This window comes from Rhinolophus ferrumequinum, chromosome X (assembly GCF_004115265.2).
Source record: "Rhinolophus ferrumequinum isolate MPI-CBG mRhiFer1 chromosome X, mRhiFer1_v1.p, whole genome shotgun sequence".
Classification (NCBI taxonomy): domain Eukaryota; kingdom Metazoa; phylum Chordata; class Mammalia; order Chiroptera; family Rhinolophidae; genus Rhinolophus; species Rhinolophus ferrumequinum.
In genome coordinates this window covers 42,157,012-42,170,163 of record NC_046284.1, presented here as the reverse complement: position 1 = coordinate 42,170,163, position 13,152 = coordinate 42,157,012, and the positions used below count along the sequence as shown (strand labels likewise).

Genomic DNA, 13,152 nt, shown 5'->3' with positions numbered 1-13,152 from the left:
ATTCTTGGCCAACATTTGTTATTTGATTTATTGATGATAACCTTTCTGAAACGTGAGGTGCTACCTCATTGTGGTTTTAATTTGCATGTCTCTGTTGGTTAGCTACCTTTAGCATCTTTTCATATGTCTTGGCCATCTGTGTGTCCTTTTTGGAGAAATGTCTATTCAGGTCCTCTGCCTATTTTTTAACTGGATTGTTTGCTTTTTTTATTTGATGTTGAGTTGTATGCGTTTTTTATATATTTTGGATATTAACCCCTTATCAGCTGTATCATTGGTGAATATCTTCTCCCATTCAGTAGGTTGTCTTTTCATTTTATTGATTTTGTACATCAAATTGAGCCTCGATTACAGTTGGTTCATCAGTGGATGGGACTGATCCTCAGGCTGACTGGCTGTAGGGTTTGGCCCCATCCACAGCTTACAGGTTCCTGTGCGGTGGGCTTACACTGTGGAGCAGGATTTGCCCCAGTAGGCTCTGGTCCCTGCTGAGACTGCCCTTTGGGCATGCCACTTTTGGGGCTAATGGGGTGGTGCTTTGTTGTGGTCTGATACCTACCTCTGGGTATGTTTGTTCTGAGGCCTCTTAGGATAGTTTCCAGTGCAGGCCCAGGTCAGCCATTGCTTGTGACTAGCCTGGGACTACCTGGTAGGAGTCACAAAGCAATCTGTGGTCAGTTGCTGTCTGTACTGGGCCTTGGAGGCACCTGGGAGAGGCCACACGGCAGACTGAGGACGGCTGCCAGCAGTACTGGGCCGGGGGTAAGTCCACAAAAAGCCGAGGGCATCCCGAGGCCTGCTGCTGAGTGAATTCGATGAGGTGAGATCTCAGGGAGTCACCAGAGTGAGGCGAGTGTTTTTTCCCAGGTTAATGTGGATTATGGTTTGGTACCAGTGCAGAGCCTGGAGCATCTTGCAAAAGTCTGAGAGCACACCGAGGCCAACCGCCGCACACCGAGGCCAACCGCCACACACCATGGGTTCGCCTACCCCCTAGAGTTGTCCAAGAAAGACTGAAGTGTGGGCTGTGGCTGACTGCTGCCTGTAATGGTGCTTCCAGTGGCATGGTAGTTGAGGCCAGCTGTTTGCCACTGAAAAAGCCTCCTGTGAGCCACGGAAAGCTCCTCAGGCATTTCATGAATTGGGTGGGGCAGGGTCTCAGGCAGTCACCAGGATCGAGTGAGCGGATTTCATCAGACCAATGGAGATTAAAATTTGGCCATGTGGGGGGAGGGCTCAACCCAGGAAAAAACGGCGCTCACCTGCTGGCTGCATGGTGGAAGGTTCTAAACAGAGAAAATGGCAACTTACCCCACCCAACCCCTGTCCTTGCCCTGAAGTCACACAACTCAGTTTCTCTTTGTCTCTGGCACATCCAGAGTTGGTGTCCCTGCACCAGAGCCCAGGGTGAGTGTCTATGAGCAAGTGAGTCTGTATGTGGGCCCTTTAAGAAGATGTCTGGGTTTCCAGCAGCCTTTTGTCTCACCCAATGGAAAGAATCCCCCGTTTTTCCAAGCCAGATGTTTTGGAGGCTCCTTTTCCCCACACCGGTACTCCAGACTGGGTTGTCTTGTGTGAGCCTGGGTTCCCTCCCTCCTCTGGGGGAACCTCCAAGGCCAGGATATCCCTCCTGATTCTCAACCACCACACACAAGTTGGGCCGGCCCGTTTTGCATCTCCACCCCTTCTACCAATCTTTATGTGGCTTTTTAATATTTTAGTTATAGGCCTTCATTTCACCTATTCAGATGGTTCTCCAGGTTGATTGATTAGGTTGGTGCAAAAGTAATTACAGTTTTTGCAATTATTTTTAACCTTTTAAACTGCAATTTCTTTTGCACCAACCTAATATAATTTAGTTGTAATTTAAATGTGATTATGGGAGGAGGCAAGCGCAGTGTTTCTCTAGTCTGCCATCTTGCCAATATCCATTAATTTCTGAATAATATTTGCCATTTTGCTTAAAAAGAGTAGCACTAATTTTTAAGGAAGAGAATGAATTCCTAAAGATTTATCTTTGAATAATTGTGCTTTATATTTGTGTGACAAAATGAGAATTATTCAAAAGGCACTCTGCACACTTAATTGAAGTTTGATGATTAACCTAAATATAAGGATTTGTGAGGTTGAGTTCTGAGCTGAACTACCATAGCAGCCTTTTTTCGTGGAACACTATTTTTACTTGAAAGAATGATAGACAAACGATGGTTATTCAAACTGGGGGATCTGGCAGACATTTTCTCAAATGAACTACATGAGCCTGCCACTTCAAGAAAAACAGTTGATAGTATTTGTTGTTAAAGATAAAAATTTCAGCTTTCAAGTAAAAATTAAAATTTTAGAAAATTTGTATCTGCGACCACGAGCTTGACAGCTTCCCAATACTTAGATGGCGCTGTTAATGAATGTCTTTTTTTTTACATTGTCTAATGAAATGTGTCAACATTTGGGAGACCTGTATAACTCAGTGAAAGAATATTTTCCCAGTTACCAATGCGTGACGTTACCCGTGCATGATTTCATAAAAGATCTATCCAAAATGCAAGATAAAACAGTGGATTTTAAAATTAAAGTATGAAAAATCCATACTGTTACTGATCTTTAAGAAACTACCTAGTTTCACTGTAGCATCAAGGAATATCTACAGTTATCTGAAAAGGCTAGTTATTGAAAGACCTCTCTTTTCTAAGTACATATCTAAATGAATCCAGATTTTCTTCGTGTACTTCAACCCAAACAATGTATTATAATAGATTAAATACAGAAGCAGATATAAGAATCCAGCTATTTTCTATTAAGCCATTATATTAGAGATTTCCACAAGTGTAAAACAATGCCACTATTTCACATTTTCTTTTAGTTTTGGAAAATAAACTCATTTGCATAAAAATTTTGTGTTAACATAAAGGGTTTATTTTTATGTGAATTAATACTTTTAAATTTCTTAGTTTAATTCCTAATACAGTAAATATTGATAGATATAAACCACATAAACAAAAGCTATTTGGGATCCTCAGTTTTTAAGAGTATAAAGGGATCCTGAGACCAAGAAGTTTGAGACCATAAGGTTAGTCGCTTTGCACGTTCACAGTATAATACAGATGGGGATGCATTTTGGAGGATTTACTCACAGCATAGGATCTTTGGACTGCCTTTCTTGGAAGGAATCAGCGGGAGATAAGAAGAAACGTTAGGGACTAACCTAACCAATTTGTTTCCCCACACTGCTACTTGATTGTTGTGATCTCAGCTATGTTACTTGGCCTTCCTAAGCCTACTTTTCTGTAAAATGGGAAATACCTAATTGCCAGCATTGTTATGAAAACTAAATGAGACCTTATGTATAAATATACTGTTCTTGGCACATATGAGGAATGTGAATTTCTTTTCTCTCCTCCCTTTTTTAAAGCATATTAATGGTTTTGGAATATTAGTGCTATAGAATATTATCCCTGGTATGATCATGTGATGTGGCCCATGGTAATAAAAATTAAAGTATCAACCTTTATTGCATTTTTGTACCGGGTACCTTTTATAGAGATAGTTTTAATGGTAGTAAACCATTAGACAGTGGCAGTCTTAATTCCAAAAATGAACTAATATAAGTTATCCCAAGTAATTAAGGATTCCTTTTTGTTGAATATTTATATAATTACTATAGCAAGGCCAGAACAGCATCTTATTTCCACTGAAACCTACTCATGGTAGCAAAAGTGCTGTAAAATTGAAAATATGCTAGGATCTTTTTTTTTCTTTTTTAAACTTTTAAATTTTATTTTAAGTGTGTTTTTCCAGGACCCATCAGCTCTAAGTCAAGTAGTTGTTTCAATCTAGTTGTGGAGGGCACAGCTCACGGTGGCCCATGTGGGGATTGAACCCGCAACTTTGTTGTTAAGAGCACCGTGCTCTAACCGACTGAGCTAACTGGCTGCTCAAGATGGAAGGATCTTAATGACATTCAAGAGATAGCACTTAAATATTTAAATGCTCTTCAAAACTGTACCTTCAAGTGTAGACCAGACTGTATAGACACCTGAATTTTTAATCACTAAAGTAATTCAGTTATTTGGATAATATATGTGTTGTACTAGAAAACGATTGGATAACTTCATTATGACCAACTTTTATAAGAACTTAATTGACTAGAAGGACTCTAGAGAACGTTTCTTTATGTAGTGGGTTCATGCCTGAATCACCCCAGAAAGATAGCTATCACTAGGTAAAATACATTTGATACATACACACACATGAATATTTAAAATTTTAAATTGGTAAATGTTCATATAATCTTTTGGTAGCCTGTTTTAGTCACACTTCCTATCTAAAGTGCTCCTGCTGTAATTGCTGTGATCTTTCCTATAGTTAGTGCTAAATTTCATTTTTACTTGTTAAGAGCATCCATTTTATACTGGTGTTTTAGTGAAGCTTTCTATATAAAGTGTACTGTATGCATTCTTTGTTTCAGATACTTGTCCAAATGCTGATCCTGCACCTGTCCCTCATGGAGCAGTCTATTATCCAGTGATGTCAGATCCCTGTGGGCAGCCACCTTTACCGGGTTTTGATTCCTGTCTTCCTATTATGCCGGATTATCCATATGTTGCCTCTTGGCATCCTGTTGGAGCAGTATATGGTGGTTCTCCTCATATTCATGGTGCTACGAATCCTGGGCCAGTTGGCTATATTGCTTCACCTTCCTCAGCTTCTCATTATGTACCTCAGAATATGTAAGATTCAGCAGTATGAAGTATTCTTTCACTGCCATTTTTCTTGCTGTTTTGGTTTCTAAAAACTGTTTTAAGTTAGTGTTTAAAAAAGTGATTTAGGTGGTTACTATTCTGTCTTTAAGATTATTTTGTCTTTTGATTTAAAATAGTACTTTAAAATAAAGGAATGTTGCTTTGGTTTGTGAATAAGGAAATTGAGATGGATGTACAGCTAGCCCATGTTGAGCATACTTCATTGTATTCAGCTGTCTTCCAGCTTGTCAACATTATATCAGCTGATAGTACCAAATGATAAAAGGAATAAATCATACGAACTGTTTCCTTGGTTCAGATGTCACACATCATATTAAACTGCAAAATTCAAATAATTTCCACTTTTCTCTAGAAAATAAAACAAAACCTAGAGCATTTGCTTCTGGGTAACTAACTTAATATTAAATGAGAGAACTCTTCAGGTTTCTTAAGAATTGTCTGAACTGAGTTGTGTTCTATGATATTAATCAGTTTCGAAGGCACAAGGTGCTCTGCTTTAGATCTGTCCCATGTGCTATTGTTTAATATTGGATTTATGTAACTGTTTTACTGCACAGTATTGAATTGGTATCCTTTGCACAGTTAGCAATAAATAAAAATTAGCATTTAAAATTCGTAAAATGAGTGGGGATTTTCTTCTTTTTTGTTTTTTCATGGCAACAAAGAGTATGAGGCATTTGATTGTTCCAATGTTTTTCCCCTGGTATTTTGGTTGCAAAAGTATGTGAATTTATAGCATGAACTGGCAGAGCCAGCTGAAATGTTATTTAATCTCAAGACATTTCAATGCATACTACCATATGTAATTCTTTTCCCTTGAGAATACCTTTTTAGGTAGTATTTCTGTTTTTTAAAATATATTAACTCCCACGTGGAACTTTAATCTGAACTTACTTTCTCATTGTCCTGTACTCCCAATAGTTATCAGATCTTTCAGTTTTTGGTTTTAGACTTGCCTTACATCTCTCCAGGCCTGCCTTGTCTCTAAGTTTCTGTGAGACATATTTCATCAGTCTTTCTCTCTTTTCCCTTTCATCTACCCAGAGACCACAAGATCTTTTGTATTCAGTTCTCCTATGAGGAGTAATTCATCACGAATGCTTTACCCTAGCTCACCTGATAAAGAGTTATTTTTAAGGTGTTCTTTGTTGCCACCAAACCTATTTATGTTGCCTTTTAAAAAGGTATTTATGCTTGTAAATCAGTCTGTCCTTTCCCACCTTCAGCTATACCCCCGGCCAAATGTACCGCTTAAGACCTCAGGACTCAAGGTGCTTGAACAGTTGAAAGAACTAGAGTGGAATCCATTTGCAAAGAAGATCTAGAAGATATTCTAATATCTTTGATGTGCTGTTCTCAAGGTGATTGATATTAATGAGTTCCACATCAGTGTGCTAGTTAAGGCTTCTGCTTCATAAGAGACATGGGACTGATTGTGTTTTTGCATTCTTGATCTTAAGAAGTGTATCTGACAACTTTAGTAAAAGATGAACAACAGTGTACTGATCTTTCTGACAAACTAACTCTATGTGTTAATGTTTTATCATCTTTTCAGCTAACCTCCTGAGTTCTCATGTTGTGTAGCCTACAAATTGTTTTAAGTAAAGGTTTATTTTAGTCAAGCTTAAAATATGGAGCAACCCTCTCTTCAACATTTTTCAAACACACTAACATTTTTGAAATATACGTAACTCACAGCAAGTGATTGTCCTGTATCTTCAACTGTCAGTGGTTCACTAATTAGCTTCCAGGTGGTGTTTTAGAAGGTTGTAGTCTATTTTGAGAATGTGGAAATTGTTTGGTTTTGAGATAAGCACATTTGTCTTATGCTTCCTGTTGATACGTTTTTATTTTAAACTTGTAGATCGCTGCCTTGTGTTGAGTTCCATTATTAATTAATGCAATTTAATGAGACACTTGTTATTAATTTAAAAACCAGAAATCAGTGGTGTATAGTAGAACAGCCTAATTTTTTTTTTCTTTTCTTTCTTTTTATTTATTTATTTAAAAGATTTTATTGGGGAACAGTGTGTACTTCCAGGACTTTTTTCCAAGTCAAGTTGTTGTCCTTTCAATCTTAGTTGTGGAGGGTGCCATTCAGCTTCAAGTTGTTGTCCTTTCAGTCTCAGTTGTGGAGGGCGCAGCTCAGCTCCAGGTCCAGTTGCCGTTGCTAGTTGCAGGGGGCACAGCCCACCATCCCTTGCGGAAGTCGAAACCAGCAGCCTTGTGGTTGAGAAGACGTGCTCCAACCAACTGAGCCATCCGGGAGGCAGCTCAGCTCAACGTGCCGTGTTCAATCTTAGTTGCAGGGGGCGGAGCCCACCATCCCTTGCGGGACTCGAGGAATTGAACTGGCAACCTTGTGGTTGACAGCCCACTGGTCCATGTGGGAATCGAACCGGCAGCCTTCGGAGTTAGGAGCATGGAGCTCTAACAGCCTGAGCCACTGGGCCGGCCCCTTTCTTTTTTTATTTTTAATTAGTTTGTTGGGGTGACAGTTGTTAGTAAAGTTACATAGATTTTAGGTGTACAATTCTGTATTACATCATCTATAAATCCCATTGTGTGTTCACCACCCAGTCAGTTCCCCTTCCATCACCATATATTTGATTCCCTTACCCTCATCTACCACCCCCCACCCCATTACCCTCTGGTAACCACTAAACTATTGTCTGTGTCTATGAGTTTTTGTCTCATTTGTTTGTCTTGTTCTTTGGTTATTTTTGGTTTATATACCACATATCAGTGAAATCATATTGTTCTCTGCTTTTTCTGTCTGACTTGTTTCGCTTAGCATTATACTCTCAAGATCCATCCATGTTGTCACAAATGATCCTATTTAATCTTTTCTTATGGCAGACTAGTATTCCATTGTGTATATATACCACAACTTCTTTATCCATTCATCTATTGAAGGACATTTTGGTTGTTTCCATGTCTTGGCCACCGTAGATAAAGCTGCAATGAACATTGGAGCACACGTGTCTTTATGTATAAATGTTTTCAGATTTTTTGGGTAGATACCCAAGAGAGGGATTGCTGGGTCATACAGTAATTCTATTCATAATTTTTTGAGGAACCTCCATACTGCCTTCCATAACTGCTGCACCAGTCTGCATTCCCAACAACAGTGTATGAGGGTTCCTTTTTCTCCACAGCCTCTCCAACACTTGTTACTATTTGTCTTGTTGATGATAGCCATTCTAACTGGGGTGAGGTGATATCTCATTGTGGTTTTAATTGCATTTCTCTGATGATTAGTGATGTTGAGCATTTTTTCATATGTCTATTTGCCATTTGTATGTCCTCTTTGGAGAAATGTCTCTTTAGGGCCTCTGCCCATTTTTCAATTGGGTTGTTTGTTTTTTTGTTGCAACCTAATTTTTACTGTCACAGGTGTTTGAAGTCAACAGTATTTATGGTAGTTTATATCATACAAATGTAGTCCACTTGTGAGTATTATTCTCAGTCTTCTGTAAGAAATAATCAAGGAATGTACCCAGACCCTCCTGTATTCTTTGGGGGGTTGGGAGGGTGAAGGTGACCTGTTCTGCAGGAGAAGTCTGCAGTGGTTTTTGAAGGCAGCTTACAGATATAAAGGAAGTGGTTTATCTGGTAATAATAATAATTAAAAAACAACCTTAAGACATGTGTAATAAACCCATAGTATAAGCATAGTGGTAGACTTCTTTTTACATATTACCTCTTTAGTTGCCCTTGATGTAATAAAAGACATCCTACCTTTCGTCTACTGTTACAACCAAATTTCATCCTTTAAGAATTGTTAGGGGAAGGACTGGGCTTTGTCTGGACCCTTTACTTCCACCCCACCTCCTGAGATAAATCTGGTCACACCAAAGGTAGAAAGCAGAATCATTTCCATAGTGATAAAAAACAATTAGAATTCATTTTTGTGCTGTGTATATTTATTCTTAAAACTAATTATTTTCCTGCCTTGATTAAGAACAGATGAGAATACTGAATCTGTTTTACTGTTGAAATTCAAGACTTGTGAATTTAAAACATCTTCCATTTTCTTGAAGTCTACAATCAAGGCATAACCTTTTAATTAGCTTTAGGAATAAAAGTATAAACCATGATTTTTTTTATGTGAACACCAGACATTCAGAACTTAATTCAGACATAAATCTTCATGAATAATGAAATAGTCACTGGGGGAGAGTGATACGTGTACTTAATCTAGACTTGTTAAAAACTGGGACACATGTAGTTTATTTTACATGAAACCTCTTTGCAGCCATTTATGTTTCCATTTATAATAAAAACTGAGAATTCGGGAGAACTAATATAGCAAAAGACCTCTTCTCCTCGCCTCTATCTTACCTAGAACGTTAAGTTTCAGTAGGAGCAACTTGTCTTCTCTCCGGCCTCAAGTATCAAAGCCCGTGGATGTGGGGGTGTTGTAGCTTCAGGAAAGGATAGACATGAGTTTAGGTGACTACTGTGGGAATAAAACTGCTTTGGAGTGATAAATCTGTGTATTGCCTCAAAATAATCTGAAGGGTGTTTATATTAGGTTGGTGCAAAAGTAATTGCAGTTTAAAAGGTTAAAATAAATTGCAAAAACTGCAATTACTTTTGCACCAACCTAATAGATGAAAGAAAGTTAGCTGCATGTTAATAACTTGAATAATAACTGTTGACACTTGGGTTCATTATGCTATTCCCTCTATTTTTGTGTTTGAAATTTTTCATAATAGTTAAACTACGTTGGTAACTGGTTGCCATCTGGAGAGTAAATGTTTGTTTATGAAGTTACTAAGAGTTAAGGTTTTAAAAAATGTTGCTTTGAATCCTGAAAAGAATTAAACATACAAGATTTTAGATAGGCTATCACATAGGTCCATAGGTCTCTGTTAAGATATCTGAGAGTTTGGGAAGCCTATAGTATAGGCAACTGATTCTTAAAATTCTATAATTCTCAAGAATATTCACTACCTGTAAAACTAAATTTTATTAAACCATGACATTTATTTGTAGTTGAAATTGAGGTGAGTGACCCATTTCAGGTTTTACTGTTTCACTCTTTCCCTAATAATCATCACTTTTGAGTTCACTGGTCTCCATATGGCTGCCAAAGAGAAGCTTGGAAACTAGGAACTCCTTTACTGTTAAATGGCTGTTTTTTATTGTTTTTTTTGTTTGTTTTTTCCTGGTAGATGGTTCATGCTACAGGCTAAAAACCTTTTGTGGAGAGTGGGGGATTTGATTCAACAATATTGAGGTTAAACTGAGCCTGTTCTTATTAAATCAGGCCAGTCAATGAAATAAAATGTTAAGGTCTATTTTAGCCAAACATTATTGATTCATGGTAGTGATTTATTGGTATTATATGGATGGTCAGTCCCTTCACCTAATCAACTAGCAGATTTTTTCTTGCAGACCTTATGCTTTTTCCAAACTGTGTAATACAAGTTTCTCAAATCTTTTGCAGAATTGTAGGGGAATAAAATTCTACCCTAGTACTAGGGTACTCAAGTTCTAGACTTACAAAAAGAAAAAAAAAGTTTTATTTCTTTGCTGGTGTATTAGCCAGATCAAAGTGACAATTTTTGTCTTGATAAATTTTAATTATGCAAGATGAATAAGTTGTAGAACTCTACTGTTCCTTCTTATTTTCCCCATCATAGATTAGATTGTTTTCAAATTATATGTAAATGAATTTATATGTGCTTGTTTATGTAAAGCTTCTTTCAGCATAATATATTTTGGACCCATTCATGTTGTGCGTGTCAACAATTTGTTTTTATGGCTGAGCAACATTTTATCATATGGATATTTCGTTGTTTGTTTATCCATTCTCTTGAGGGACACTTGGGCCATTTCCAGTTTTTAGATACGAATAAAGCTGCTATGGGCAGTTTTGTAGATGTGTTTTTGTGAGCATTTGTTTTTATTCCTCTTGGAATGGAATTGGTGGGCCAAAGATTACGTGTATGTTTAGTTTTGTAAGAAACTACAGGACATTTTCCAAAGTGATTGTAACATTTTATAGTCCTATCAGCAATGTGTGAGAGTTACAGTTGTTTTTCATCCCTGTCCACATCTGGTGATGTCAGTCTTTTTGATTTTAGCCATTCTGGTAGATGTGTAGTAAGTGGTATTTCATTGTGGTTTTAATTTCTATTTACATGATTATGTTGAGCACCTTTTCTTGTGCTTATTCGCAAGTTGTATATATACCTTTTTGAAATGTATTTAAATCATTTGTTTTTATTATTGAGTTGTAGGTATTCTTTGCATATGCTGGTTGCAGATCTTTTTCAGATACATTAATGCCTTTATAAGTGTCCTTACTTGCCTAATCAACATGTAAATGTTATACACCCAATAACACTTCTTAAAATAATTAGGCCAGCACTTGCAAGTGAGTTATTTGGCTGAAACTTAAGTTGTTCTGGAATCTAACCAGTGCTCTGGTGCCTAAAAGTTAATGTTAATTAGTAAAATAAAATACAGTAATACTTCAGGAATCTGATTTAATTAGGGGAAAGCTAATTGCTGAAAAGACTGTTATTACACAAAAAATTATTAAAAGGAAATGTCAGCTGATACTTGAGGAAATATTGCCCAAATGTACTCAGATTATACTAGCTCAATAATGACCAGCTTAACCTCAATTTATGTGTCTTCTCACTGACCCACAGAGTCAAACTGTTCTGTACCACATGGATCATACTTTGGGTACTCAATAAAGAATAAGAAATTTTCAGGATAGGGTCTATAAGATTTTTCAATGGTGTAAGCTATAGCTTTATTTATAGCTATTCCCTTCGTGTCATCATCTCAAAGTTCTTTATGAATGTTTATTCAATTTTTAAATATTTAATGGTCACAGCTTTGTTTAACAGGAAATATAGGTTCGAATGATATTAATGTTCTCAATAATCTGCTTTTCAAAATATATTGGCTGCAGAAGTCTAAGTGTTTCTGCTGGTTAAATTATAGTATAAAATCTATTCATAAATGTTTATTGACAATAGGTGTCTATAAATGATTACATTGGGAAAGGGAGGAACAAAACATCTTAAATCTGAGCAACCATACATTTCGGGGAGGGGGAGCAAATGCTTTATTTTTCTTTATACTGAAACTAAAAATACATAAAATATTTTATTATGCAAGATTCTTTTTAACACATTTAAGAATAACTAACTTTGCACTTCTTACAGAAAGTATTTAAAGTAATAGTTACTCAGGGAGTTTTAGCTTTTAAGATAGAAGTGTGCAGAGCCAAAATGCCATTTACACAAACACATTCAGAATTTTCCCTTTTCATGATTAAGCTTAGGAAATACAATTTTTAACTTTAAGTTTGATGGAAAGATTTTCTGTATGATAATATGTGATTGGGGCCATCAGCTAGGCTAAGAATGTGAATTAAACATCACCTGTGTTTTCTAGTGTTCTTTATCTGCTATCAAATGTTAGCTCCAAACTACATTGTTTTGAATGGGAAGAAACTTTTCGTCCTTAGTTTCAACCCTATTTTTGAGAAACTTTGAAATAGAATCCTGTATAGAGTTTAAATATTGATATTTTCTTGAATATTACTACTAGTGTGCATTCTTAAGTTATAAGAAACAGATGAATTAAAATGTGTTAATTTGTGGAAGATGTGTTTATCCTTATTTGAACTGAAATGTCCTTGAGAAAGTCTTTGCATTTATAGTTGAAATAAGAGAGCACCTGGGTTTACTTTTGCTATGTTAATGGAGTAATTTGAACAGTTAAAATTTTGAAGTTAATAAGTTATCAAACTGGATTGCGTTTTAACTTTAAGAAAATCACAGACTAATGAGTTAATCCTTGGGTTTAGAGATTTCCTCATGAGCTCACACATTCATTTTAGTGCCATTGGTTCCAGGGGTCCTGTTAGACACTTGAGAATTCGGAGTGCTTCTCCTGCCCAAGTATACTAAGTAGAGTTATCACTCTGCTTATTAGACTACAGGCTACATTGCTGTGGTTATTGAAACTGATCACTTAGTACACGTTGTAAAAGGAAGTCCTAAAAGGTGTGACCACAAAGTGATGAAGAAAAGTTGCATTTTAATATGACTAAATCTTACACAGGAAATACCTAGTCTTAACAGGTGATTTACAAATGTCCTAAACATTCAGCTAGCTGCCTCCATCCTCTCACTAGAGCCACTTCCTACTTCTGCTACTTCTGAGTCCAAAACCCTCCCATTTTTCTTCTGAGTCCAAAACCCTCCCATTCTTCTCCATTTCTTGGGCTTTTCATTGCTGCCCCTTCTTCCTGTAACAAACTAGTTGTCAGAACCTCAGCATTATAACGTGTCATTTCTTATGGATCAAATAAGGTTTGGGAAGCCAGTTCTGAGTTTATGTACAGCATAAGCCATTG

General features: G+C 36.8%; 1 protein-coding gene across 1 annotated transcript in view; it reads left to right on the top strand.

Annotated features, from left to right (window-relative positions):
• ALG13 (ALG13 UDP-N-acetylglucosaminyltransferase subunit) overlaps positions 1 to 5,357 on the top strand; it is a 68,882-nt gene extending 63,525 nt beyond the window's left edge. The window contains 1 exon segment of the mRNA XM_033105011.1: positions 4,466 to 5,357. Within this exon segment, the coding sequence (XP_032960902.1) occupies positions 4,466 to 4,731 (266 nt within the window). The 3' untranslated portion in view covers positions 4,732 to 5,357.
• Positions 5,358 to 13,152: the final 7,795 nt, after the last annotated feature.